This window comes from Malania oleifera, chromosome 13 (assembly GCF_029873635.1).
Source record: "Malania oleifera isolate guangnan ecotype guangnan chromosome 13, ASM2987363v1, whole genome shotgun sequence".
Lineage (NCBI taxonomy): Eukaryota > Viridiplantae > Streptophyta > Magnoliopsida > Santalales > Ximeniaceae > Malania > Malania oleifera.
In genome coordinates this window covers 44794976-44808586 of record NC_080429.1, presented here as the reverse complement: position 1 = coordinate 44808586, position 13611 = coordinate 44794976, and the positions used below count along the sequence as shown (strand labels likewise).

At 36.2% G+C, this 13611-nt stretch overlaps 1 protein-coding gene across 1 annotated transcript; it reads left to right on the top strand.

Moving 5' to 3' along the window:
- The first annotated feature begins 3752 nt into the window (after positions 1-3752).
- Positions 3753-10814, top strand: LOC131146508 (protein NRT1/ PTR FAMILY 2.11-like). Its single transcript, XM_058096142.1, has 5 exons — positions 3753-3789; positions 7267-7506; positions 7626-7843; positions 8173-8732; positions 9674-10814. Exons 2-5 carry the CDS (start codon positions 7386-7388, stop codon positions 10572-10574), a joined length of 1800 nt encoding a protein of 599 aa, XP_057952125.1. The 5' UTR covers positions 3753-3789; positions 7267-7385; the 3' UTR covers positions 10575-10814.
- Positions 10815-13611: the final 2797 nt, after the last annotated feature.

Genomic DNA, 13611 nt, shown 5'->3' with positions numbered 1-13611 from the left:
TTTGGTTCATCGGTTATTGGTTCGGTTAATATATATTTTAATTCAATTAACTAAATTAATAATTAATTACAAATTTAAATATAAATTAAAGTTACTCTAGAGTGTTTTGATAACCATTTAGTCATTAATTTATATTTTATTAATTTTATTAATAAAATTAATAAATTAGCTACTTAACTAAGCTGAATGATTAGTGACAGTTGATGAAACTGTCACTAATATAAAGACTATTACTGACGATCTATCTTCCTAGACAATATATATATATATTAGCAACAGTTCCTATCTGTCCACTGCTACAAAGATAGTCTCATACTGGCCCATCTGAATTGTAATCATCTTCACGAACAACCTACCCATGCATGCACTGATATGGCTGTTGCAAAATCTTATTCCATCTTAATTGTGGCTGATACCGACCTCGAATTCCTCCACTCAGACAGCTCCTGGTAATCCGTATATTCACTTGGTTCACTATCAGTGACAACTCTCCCAATTTTTTTCCATCCACTATGTTAAGAACAATTATCCAAGTCCATGGCCAAACATATAGATCTTTCCTTCAAACTTGAAAGAGGTTGTTTCTATTATGAAAGTGAGAAAAGATCTTCAGGACCTGATTCATTCAAGAAGTTAAAACTAAAAATGAGTAATGTTTCCGTGAAACCTTAGCATAATACTACAAGTCAGTCTCAAAGAAGAAAAAAATCTTCCTCAGATGGTAAAAGTGGAACTTCCTTATAGGAAAAACTATATAATTAATATGATGTGTAAAGGCTCTGGTCCCATAAACTTAGGACAAGCTCTGAATTGTAATCATCTTAATTCCACGAGCAACCCACCCATCCATAGACATTTGAAGAAAGCGCGTTGTTTCTCTTTTATGCATCTCATTCCTTGTTACTATATGTGATGAACAAATTCAAAATATCTCTCAAACTAGCTCTATTGCATAATTAAAAAATCAGTACAATCATTGCATCACTTCAACACACCTTAATTTCCTGGCTTGTACACGGTCATTCCAAAAGGTATGAACTTGAAAAGGTTTAAATTTAGAGAATTTTTTCAACCAATATTCACTATCAATGACAAATTTTCCATTATTTTTCGTCCACTATGCTAAGAATAATAATCCCAGTCCATGGCCAAACATATAGTTCTTTCCTTATTCAAATTTGAAAGAGGTTACTTCTATTAGGAAGAGTGAGAAAAGATCTTCAGGACCTGATTCATTCAAGAAGCTAAAAATGAGTAATGCTTCTGTGAAGCCTTTGCACAATACTACAAAGTTTGTCTCAAAGAAGCTAGAAAAATCTTTTGCAGATGATGAAAATGGAACTTCCATGGGGAAAAACTTATATAATATAATGTGTAACGAATCTGGTCCCATTAAACCCAGGACATCCTCTTCTAGTTCTATTTTATCTTCAACTCATCTAGATTCTCATTTGTGGTGTCAAGTTGCTTTCTAGACAATATCAGCAACTGTTCTTAATTTCGTGCATCCCATCTCTTAAACTCAATTGCATTTCAAAAACCAATCCAATCATTGCATAATTTCACCCCACATCGATCTTCCCTGGTCAATACACGGTTATTCCAAAAGGTATGAACTTTAATTCAAAAGGTTTAAATTTGGAGAATCTTTTCAAACAATATTCACTATTATATAAAATGACAGCTCTTCAATCTTTTTCGTCCAGTATGTTAAGAACAATCCCAGTTCCAAATTGGCCAAATATATATAATTTTGCTTTCGAGTTTGAGAGGTCTGACTCATCATTTAGTTCAATTTCGAAGTATTTTGCCAATGTTCTATTAATTTAATTAAACATATTGAAGTTGATACCTTTGGAATGACCGTGTATAGACTAAGGATGTTGTGGTCAAGTTGTGCAATGATGAACTAATTTTTTAAAGGCATAGAGTTTGAGCGATCTTTTGAAACTGTTAATTGTCACAGTAGTAAAAAGGAATGAGATGCACATGAAAGAAATCGTTTGGTTCAAATATCTATACATGGGTGGGTTGCTCATGAAGATGATTACTATTTAGATGGGCTAGTAGGAGACTATCTTCGTAGTAGTGGACAGATAGAAATAGTTGCTGATATTGACGAGGAAGCAAAGCAGGGAAGACTATTAGTGACGATTTAATAAATTCAACGCTAATAATAGACTATTAGCGACGATTTTAAAAACCATCACTAATATAAGACTATTAGTGATAGTTCTCATAAACCGTCACTAATATAGTTAAATAAATTTTTTTATATATTTTTAAATCAAAAACTCTATTCGTGACGATTTAATAAAGTCATTGCTAATAATAGACTGGTACTGACGATTTGCATAAATCGTCACTAATATATTTTACTTTTTCCTAGTCAACAAATGCATTATTAGTAACGGTTTAATAAATCGTTACTTATACAAGACAAATAGCGACGGTTTGGAAGAACCGTTACTAATATTATTGACTTTTCCTTAGTCAACATGCACTATTAGTGATGACTCAGGGAACCGTGACGAATATGATACTATTAGTGACGGTTAATAAATCGTCACTAATAATTTCCTTTTAGTGACACCTTGAAATCGTCACTAATACCGTAAGAAATGCTGCTAATGTTTTCTTGGGATAGTTTCCGCACAAAAAGTGGTTTCTCGCTATGGTTTGAGCGGGAAAAATGGTGTTTAGTGACGACAATATTAGTAACGATTCTAATTTCGTCACTAAAAGCGACTTATTAGTGACGGTTTTGACAATCGTCACTAATACTTACACTAGTAGTGATGGTTTTTAAAAATTATCACTAATAAATCACTTTTAGTGACGAAATTGGAACTGTCACTAATAGTTTCGTCACCCAAAATCATTTTTTTTGTAGTGATATAAGAAAAGTACATGCAAGCTGGGTGATCCTATAACGACCTCAAAATTTACATCATTATATATATATATATATGAACTACTCTGATACCCCCTACTATGAAACTCAAGCCTAGGAAGGCATCGGGGTAAATCTGGATATAAAATCATACCTATGCAGCGGAAACGTAATCCATACATCCATACACATCATATAATACCAGAAATCTGTATTTCTAAACCATAACTATATAATACACCTCTCTCCAAAATACCTGTCCCAAAATACAAACCCTACACAAACTTACCCTCTAAACTAGGGTAATCAATATACTCTCTATCTGCGAGCCTGATCTGCTTACCCAGTGGCTCACTTGAAAAATGTTAAAGTCATGGGGTGAGTCAACGCTCAGTAAGTAGAAATATGCTACAACTAGTGTGTGGCAACTAAGTTAGAAATACTGTTTAAATAACAACTGAACTATAATATAATAGTAAATCTGTAAAGCATATCTTTCTTTTCACAATTTAAAATATATCTGTATCATCTGTATTTTCTACTTTTCATACTACTAATATCATACTATACTCATCATACACTGTAAACTGTATACATATACATAACTGTGCTTTATCCCTGAAACTCTGTATGTTATGATTTGACCCCTTATGACTGGGTTGTGCGGCCTGTAGGCGGGACTTAATCTGGTCGGCCCTCCATATAAGTCAATATACTCTACACTACCTCAGCCTGGCCAAACTGCATCCACTCCTAGGCTCGAAACTGGTTGCTAACTCATCAGATCGGCCCCCTCCACCCAGCGAATTGGGGAGCTGCATACTCTCCGAGCACGGTCGACGATACCCACACACTATTTGAGATATGTGGTTGCACTCTATCTATATCTAGCAATGGTACCGTGCTCTATATTCTTTATCTGTATCTGTCTATAATCTTTCCTCAGGGATCTGATACTATATATATATATACTCTTTTACTGTTTTCATCATGTTTCCAAAATTACCATAACGTTATCTTTCTGTACTGTAAATACTGTAATCTTTGTATACTATATCTGTAGCATCTTGATGCTATCTCTGTATATCTGTCTATATACTCTATCTGTATGCTCTGTATGTTATGGTAATAGGAAACATGACATACTATAAACACTGTATATATTGTTTTGTATAAAGTTGTAATATATACTGATCTAAGTAAAACTGTAATATACTATTCTGGAAAAATATCTGTGATATACTAATTTGAGTCAAACTGTAATATACTATTCTGGATAAATATTTGTGATATATTGATCTGTATAAAACTATAACATACTGATCTGAGAAAAATTGTAATATACTATTCTGAATAAATATATGTGATATACTGATCTATATAAAACTATAACATGCTGATCTGAGTAAAATTGTAATATACTATTTTGAATAAATATCTGTGATATATTGTCTATGTCTGTGTAATCAGTATAGTATGATATATTGTAAAAACTATATAAGTTCTTCATCACATAAATATCTACTCAGGCCACACAAGCATTTAAAACTCATATTCTATAAAACTGGGTAATAATTTGGTATATACATATGTGTAAAATCTCTAATAATATTATAAAAATTCCTAGTATAGTATATTTCCCTTACCTTATATCTGAAAAGTCCCTACTGTACTCTAGCCCTATACCCGCAGGGTTCTCCACTCAACACCCTGAAAACCACATCCCCTAGAACAAAACATCAGTATTTCTTTGTGTATAATATTTCTTATAACCGAGGGAAAGACAAATACCGAATAAAATGCCTTACCCTGAGGTTGGGACCAAATTCAAACCAACTCCACCAACGATCAACTCCAGTAGACTTGCAGAGAACTTCGTCAGGAGTGTCGTGGTGGCTTTGGATCGTCGATCCGGCATGAAACAGGGCCGGAATCGAAGAGAGAAGGAGGGAGTGACGTTTTTAGAGAGAGAGAGAGAGAGACCCTTTTGCGCTGAAAATTCGTCTAAAATCCAAGTTTTTACTATTTATAGAGCCGGATTCGTCGACGAGACACGTTACCTCGTCAATGAGTCCTTTAATAATTTCGTCAATGAACTTCCTCCCTCGTCGACGAATTTTAGATTGTCCCTAAAACCCTTCTCGTATCTTCTCGTTGACGAGGTCCCATTATGCACTTGTCGACGAACTCCCTGTGTTCATTAACGAGGCCCTGTGGAAAAATCTTTCAGGTTATTATCTTCAAAGTGCAATGTTGTTGACGAAGCCTGCTACCTCTTTCCATTTCTGTTTCCATTTCCCTCTCTCTTTATTATTTAAATACCATTATTTTTCGGGTCGTTACAGATCCGGTGGCAAACAAAGGGGTGATTGAGGACATGACTTTTGGTGATAAGGTTGTGGGGCCGCGTACTCAGGTAATGGAAGAGAAACAAATTCCAGAAAACTTCGGCAGCAACGAGCGTGTAATTTAGGTGGAGTTATCACTCAGTGCCCAAGAACGAGCTGTGATATCCAAGATATGTCAAAGGTCCTCCATGATTATGCAATAGGGTGTTTCGGCAGACAAGGAAGTGGACCGTCAGTTTTGAGATTTGTTGAAGACTATGTAGGGAACTTTGGTGATAGAAGGCTTACAGTAGCATTGGTTTTTATTGTTGTGGAAAGGTCATGTTGGAAGCCTAGGGTGAAGTCTTCGGGTGTTGTATCTACAACTGCATCGAGGTTGATGACAGAAGTTGAAGCTGCCATCGGTAAGTTCAAGTAGTATTGCTTAGACTTGGTGTTCGTCTCCAAGTGCTAAATGAGAGATGGTCCCAACCTAATGTTCTAAAGTTCAAGGTGGAGCAACGGGTTCATGTTTTTCGATTTCTCCTAAGGCACGTATATTCGCTATAGTGGAGTTTGTTGTGAATTATGTCTCACATACTAAGGGAAAGCATGAAAAAAATTAGAGTGCAGCAAGGGCAGGATTTCAATCCTGTCTAAACTGTCAACGGTTATCCTAAAATCATCGACAATTTGGCTTGAAATAGTACGCACAGATTTTGAATTTTGAATAAACTGGATGTTATTTTGGTTAGGTCTCGGGAGGAAACTTCCGAGAAGGCTTATATATACACAGAATACATTATATATGGTATGCTTTTGTGCCTTCTGTGTGTCAAGGGTGCCAATGGTTGATTAAGAGAATTCATATATTGTTCATGTAATTTAGACAAGGAGATAGTGAATTCTTGTCATTTGCTCTCGTGAATGTATACATTACCAAACCACTTAATTTCTGGTGTCATTGTTCTTCTTATTGCTTTCTTTATATTACTATGGTTGTAAAATTGTTTTGTATTCACCATTCAATTATTACATTGTTTATGTTTGATTTTTCACACAAATTGTCATTCCCCACAAATTGTTATTCCAGTGTGCATTGTTTGAAGGCTTTTACACAACACATAATATATGAGTAATGAGTTAACTAATGAATATGTTTTGCTTGCACAATTTAATGGATAATATCTAAGAAAATGACTTAAAGGTAATCAACAGATGGAGAGAACAAAGTGGAAGAGAGGAGAAGACAATGGAGGATTTATATATCTATATCATTACTTGGCTAACAGAGTCCAAGACGTTATCAAATCAAAATAGGAATTGAGAAAAAGTGGAAAGAATCACAGAAGCAACTTTCTAATGGACTTGAATTGTTAGTTTAAAAAAAAAAAAAATTCTTTTCACAAAATTTAAAGAAAATTCTTTTAATAAATCTTAGAACAGATACATAAAATTCTTCAAAGTTCAAATCTCAGAAAAAATTCTCAAAATTTTTTTAACTTCAATGTGTTTGTGTCTTAGCCAAACTTGTGAAGAGGTCATACCAAGACAAACAGGGTCATTTTCAGTACACACAAGTGGCCGGCGGACCGTAAATTAGCATCATGTTTTTACCCAGGAGACCGGAAAAAGGCGGAGCACAAGGCTTACCGCGCACACGCGGCCGTTTTCAGTTCGCATACCCACTCAGCAGATGTTGCTATCACAAGGGTCCACCCCCATTTCAATTATTTGGCTTTGATTTTAGGTGAAGTTTAGGCTAGCTAGCTTTCTGACAATTCACGTCACAGAATCACGAGGGATTAGAATAATCAAATGCTGATGTATAGGATCTCACCAGTGCATCTTCTTGCGTCAAATTTTGTAAATAAAACCTCTGCATAGCAATTGCTCATACGCAACAACTATGTACCAACTCTCTCAACCCAATAAACCATTTCTGCAGTTTCATTAGGGAACCCAGTAAAATGTTTGAATTACACTAGCATTTTCATCACAGACAACAAAAAGTGTACTTGTGTAATTGTATCCCTGTATTTACAGAAGATAGAGAGAGCAGAGAGATGCGGAGAGGTCACAAGAGACTATATATATGGGTACATATACATTGTCTTCAGAACACCAGAACTTCTTGAGAGCTGAGATAGCACACCGAGAGGAAGATGGAGGACAGTAGACGGTCTATGCTGGAAAAGGAACCCATGGAGAAGAAAGAGAAAGCAAATGCCAACAGTAAACCTGAGGTCAAGTACAGAGGAATTAAAGCCATGCCCTTTGTCATAGGTAAGAGCAGAAAAAGAAGAAGTTTTGTTTTTGTACTTAATCTAGAATGCGGAAATGAATTGATTAATCGTGCAGGAGTATGAAATCTAAAATGTGAATTGAGCTGATTAATGATGCAGGGAATGAGACCTTTGAGAAGCTGGGAACTATTGGCACCTCGTCCAACCTCTTGATCTATCTCACGACCATCTTCAACATGAAGAGCATCAAAGCCACAATTCTTGTGAACACATTCAATGGAACCTGCACCTTGAGTCCCCTGCTGGGTGCTTTCCTCTGCGACACTTACTATGGTCGTTATAAGACACTCGGATTCGCTTCAGTCGCCTCCTTTTTGGTATCACTACTGCTACTATCACCATCTTTAATTTCAATTCATCTGTGATAATGAAAAAGAACAAGAATAAGAAGCTGTCATACAAAAGAGCTGACCTTTACTGGGAAGGGAATCACTTGGATTAGAACCAAGTGGTTTCACCAGCTTCCGTTCCATGAAAAATTCAGTACATGGTTGAATTGGCCTTTTTGAGTTCTTTCCATGTCAATCATGACTTCGTTCTTTTAAAATCTTAATTAAAACGAAACTAAGGATCATGAAGACTATGGCAACAACAGAATGTGATTCTGTAATTCTTTCCTTTTTTTTTTTTTTTTTTGGGGTCATAGGGAATGCTTGCAATAACACTCACGGCAGCCATCCCGAAGTTGCATCCTCCTCACTGCCAGCAAAAAGAGAGTGGGACGTGCGTAGGCCCAACACCATGGCAAATGGCTTTTCTGCTAAGCGGATTTGGATTGCTGGTGATTGGTGCCGGTGGCATCCGACCGTGTAATTTGGCCTTCGGGGCTGACCAATTCAATCCCAAAACTGAATCTGGAAAGAGAGGAATCAGCAGCTTCTTTAATTGGTACTACTTCACCTATACTTTTTCAATGATGATTTCTTTGACAGTCATCGTATACGTGCAATCCAATGTGAGCTGGGCTATAGGGCTAGCAATCCCTGCATTCCTAATGTTCTTATCATGCGCATTCTTCTTCGCGGGCACAAAAATATTTGTGAAAGTGAAACCAGAGGGTAGTCCCTTGACCAATGTGGCGCAGGTCATGGTGGCCGCAGTCAAGAAGAGGCACTTAAAGTTACCTGAGCAACCATGGGTGCCCCTTTTTAACCATATTCCCAGTGGCTCTATCAACTCCAAGCTTGCTCACACGGATCAATTTAGGTAACTGCAACTCTATTTTCTGCATTATGATCACTGTGACTATATTAGCATACACTTTCAAATTCATGATTTAATGCCCCTTGACATGAACACTGTTGGATCTTAAATTTTGCAACCTCAAATTTTCTATTATCAGATACACACTACAATTAGGCCTTTTAGAAACATTCCATGGCCCAAGAGGGCTCCTCCCTGGTAACTTCGAGATAATGAAGCAAATTCACACCGATTCTCCAAGCCCCGTCAGCAACTCTCTCGACCTCCATTCCCACCTAAAATTGATTCAGAACATTGTACACAACAACTAAACCTTCTTATGCCTATTTCATTAACTCTAGCTTTTGGGCAATGACGATTTACATCCATGATATCAACTGTTCCTTTGATAATTTCTCATTTATTAAAAGAAAATTAACTGTGTTGAAAAGTACAATCTTGCAACACAAAACACAAATCATGTTGCTCAAAGGCTACAAAAGGGTCAATAACAAGGCTGGTTAAAGTACCTGTCATGAACAAGTCTATTGTTTAAGTGGGCTATCATTTATACAAAAACAAATATCTTCAACTGACTATTTGAGAAAGTCATTTTTTTCAATCCAAAAAACTGCAGGACCTGTTATATAATCCTGAGAAATGACAAAATTAGTGCTAGTTAAAGATGGCAATTAAACTGCTATTGACGGCTTTTTGACGATGATATAGTAGAAATAGATTTTTTTTTTTTCAAGATGACCGGGTAAACAAAGATTTAAGCCCCCCCATGGGATTGACTAGAATCTTTCCCCTTATCAACAAAAAAAAAAAAGAAAAAAAAAAATGATAAAACCGTGCCAATTAATTCATAAGCAAGAAGAGGTAACTGTTTCTGTGTTCAACTGGCATTTAATGCCTAATATATGATCGCTATGAGAAATGAACTAAAGTGTGCAATTTTTCAGATTTCTTGACAAAGGTGCAATTAAAATCCCCACTGACAAACTCAATCCAGAAGGATCAGCAGTAAATCCATGGAGACTTTGCAGCATGCAGCGAGTGGAGGAGGTAAAATGTTTGATACGTGTGATTCCCATATGGTTCGCTGGCATTATATACTTCATCGCAATTGTTCAACAGCAAACCTATGTAGTCTTCCAAGCCCTGCAGTCTGACAGACGTGTTGGCAATAGCAATTTCAAAATCCCAGCAGCATCATATATTGCATTTGCCATGCTCAGCCTCACTATCTGGATACCTATTTATGACCAGATCATAGTCCCATTTATCCGAAAGTTCACCGGAGAAGAAGGTGGAATCACCATCCTCCAAAAGATGGGCATTGGAATGGCTCTCTCTGTCGCCACAATGCTCGTCTCCGCTTTGATCGAGCAGCATAGAAGAACCTTGGCACTTACCAAGCCAACAATGGGCATAGAAGAAAGAAGGGGTGCCATTTCTTCCATGTCAGCTTTATGGCTATTACCTCAACTGGCCTTAGGAGGGCTCTCTGAAGCATTTGCCATTGTGGGTCAAACCGAATTCTACTACAAGCAGTTCCCAGAAAACATGAGGAGCATTGGTGCTGCTTTCTTGCTGGCAGGCACCTCAGGGTCTAGTTATCTGAGTGGTTTCCTGGTCTCAATTGTTCACGAAATGACTAAGGGCAATGTATCAGGAAATTGGTTGGCAGAAGATCTTAACAAAGGGAAGCTGGATTACTTCTACTACCTGATCGCTGCTTTGGAGATTTTAAATTTGGCCTATTTTCTTGTTTGTTCTAGGTGGTATAAGTACAGAGGAACTGAGAACAGCAATGGTGAAGGGGCCATGGAGAGAAGGCAATCTGAAGAACCTATAGTTTGACAGAAATTCACCTGACAAATTAATGCAGAAGTCTTGTACAACAGCAAGAACTGAAGCAGCGAGAGTATTCTTGGGATCAAAATGCAATAGACTCTTCAAAGTCTCTCCTAACTAGTGCTAAAAAATTTGGATATTTTTCTCACGCATTTTTTGCCAAGTTGTTTACTTGTCAGGGCACAACTTGTTGGTGGAAGATCCAAAATTAATGAGAAGCTAGAAGACTTGTATTCATTACCAAAATTGTGCCAAAATTTATAATATATTAGATTTGTGCAGTATCTAATAGTAGACCAATATTTATTTATTTATTTATTTTATAGAACTAATAGTAGACTAGTATATCCATGCTAGTATGCCACAAAGTCCATCTCTAGCAGGTTAGGCAGTATGGGATTTGACAGATTGATTCAAGATGCTGCCTCTCTTTAGACTTAAATATTTTCTTACAAAATTTTTGTGAAATCATACCTAGTGATGCATTCTACTTATATTGTTTTAAAAGTATTAAAAAAAGTGAAATTCATTTAGAAGATGTTGAAAACAACAACAACAAACCAAGCCTAACATCCCCTTAGGTGGTTTAATTGCACAAATCCTTTTTCCGTCAATTTACACGATCTTGGGCAATTTTCTCCAACAATAATTGTTGGGTTGCTCTCACTATCTCATTTATAGTAATTTTAGGACTAACTGCTCCTCTTCTACCATGACATCTAGTAACTAGCTGACTCCTACTCGTCAATGCACTGTTTGTCCTATGTTGAAAGTACCCAAACCATCTCAACTATCCCTCCTTTATCTTATTTTCTACAGTTACTATGCCTAACTTGCTGCAAGTATGTTCATTCCCTAATTTATGTTTTCGCATTGTCATACTTGTCCACCTTAGCATTCTCATTTTGACAACATTTCTTTTTGGATATATTGTTTATTAGTTCCCCAACATATGACCATGTAACATAGATGATCTTGTAGTCACCTTATAAATTTTTTCTTTTAATTTTAAGGGTAATTTTTGATCACACAACGTGCTCAAAGCACTTTCCATTTTACCCAACTTGCTTTAACTCCATGTATTATATCTTCCTAAAATTCTTCTTTAGTTTGTATAATAGATCCAAGGAATTGAAATCTACTAGTGCCATTAATTCCTTGACCATCAAGTTTAATTTTTCTCCAATATTTCTCTTACCATAACTAAAAATACATTTCATGTATTATTTTTTATTTCTAGTTATCCTAAAACCTCTAAATTTTAAATCTTCTCGTTATAATTTTAACTTGGATTCTGCTCCACCTCTAGTTTCATGAATGTATACAATATCGTCTACAAACAACATACATGATGGAACCCATTTTGGATACTTCTAATTAGTTCATCCATCAATAACACAAAAATATGTTGGAAACAAAATACATAATTAAATGGAAATTTCTAATGTTGGTCAACCATAAAGTCTGGGTGATGATACAGGAATTTATGAGGTCAATAGCCTCAAATGGTGTGGTAATAACAATAAGTAGTACTATTCGAGACCCTATTCAATGCACCAAAAAAAAAGTATTAATATTTTTATTCTTTTTGCCTAAGAAATTAATATTCTTGATTTTTTAAATTGATCTTATGAAGTGTTAGAGAGGAAAATATCAAGAGTTTTTTTTTTCCCGATTTAACCTTTTTTATAAATATATTAAATAATACCCTATTCTGGGAAGTGTTTCCCAAAATGACTCTGACATAATCTCGCTACTTGGAGTAGCGAGATTTACTTTGGATGAAGCATGCTACTGTGGACGCATGGCAAATCTCGCTGGTTGATCTAGCGAGATTTGCTTCGAATACTAACTGCCCATCCAACCGGCGTTGGACGTGTGGCAAATCTCGCTGGTTCATCCAGCGAGATTTGATTCATCCCTTACAGAGCCCTTCCTCCTTCCATTTTGTTCTCGAATAGAGAGTAGGTCCTCCTACGCAGGCTTTGCAGAGAGACGGGGAGTAGCAGAGCAGGTTACCGTTGTTGAGGCAGAGGCCGGACGTGTTGCAGTTTGCAGGTGACCGTTGCTCATTAGGAGGCTGCCTAACCAATGAGGAGTAGCTATATAATTCGAGGAGATGAGGTAAGACACAAATCCATCATTTGCTTTGTTCATAAATTTTAAATTAATTTTTTTGATCAAAGAATTTGTTTGATTGATAAAAGAGTTTAGTGTGCCTTTGAAATTGCTGTTTGAAGGCTTCATTGGGAAACACCCAAGTTTAAGGTTAGGGTTTTTTTGTATTTGAACTTTATTTTTTATGATGTAGTATATGCCTTAACAAAAACGAGATGCATAAAATTTATTTTGTTGATTAAGGTGTAATCTCAAGAGGGGGGGGGGGGGAATTGAGTATTTTAAAAAGGAATTTGAAACTTATTTATCAATCAATCCCTATTTCTATTTTTAACTAATTAATGGTTGGACTTTGATGTTAATTTGAATTACTAAATCAATGAATTCCCTTTTACCCAATTAAATGCGTGTAAAGTTATTCAACATACACAAGCAAACAGGAAATTGAAATACAATGCAGAAAATGAAAAGGATAAGGGAAAAGAGAAGGCAACCACGATTTTACGAGGTTCAACCAACCCGACCTACATCCTCGCCTTGAGCAACCTACTCAAGGATTCCACTATAATCCGTGCTCCTTAAATTGGGACGGAACTTCCCTTACAATCCAATGCTTACAAGAGGTACAACTCCTTCATAATTTGCTGCTTACAAGAGGTACAACTCCCTCCTAATCCGCTGCTTACAATAGATACAACTCTCTCCTCAACCCCGGTTCACAAACCGAACCTTGAATACAATTTAATCTGTAAAATACTCAATGCTTCTTCTAACAAAGCTAGTGAGTACAATTCAAAGTCCTAGTACATAATCAAATGATAAAACTTGAAGTTCAGTATGAATGAAACGATAACATCGTTTTATGAATGATATGCTTCAACACACAATTTCCCTTTTCATCAAAACTCCCAAGTAATGATATATT

Excerpts from the sequence above, each read along its gene's own strand:
- LOC131146508 (XM_058096142.1), top strand. The coding sequence starts at position 7,386 with ATGGAGGACAGTAGACGGTCTATGCTGGAAAAGGAACCCATGGAGAAG. Across the intron at positions 7,507-7,625 it reads AGCCATGCCCTTTGTCATAG|GGAATGAGACCTTTGAGAAG; the intron begins GTAAGAGCAGAA and ends TTAATGATGCAG. Across the intron at positions 8,733-9,673 it reads GCTCACACGGATCAATTTAG|ATTTCTTGACAAAGGTGCAA; the intron begins GTAACTGCAACT and ends GCAATTTTTCAG.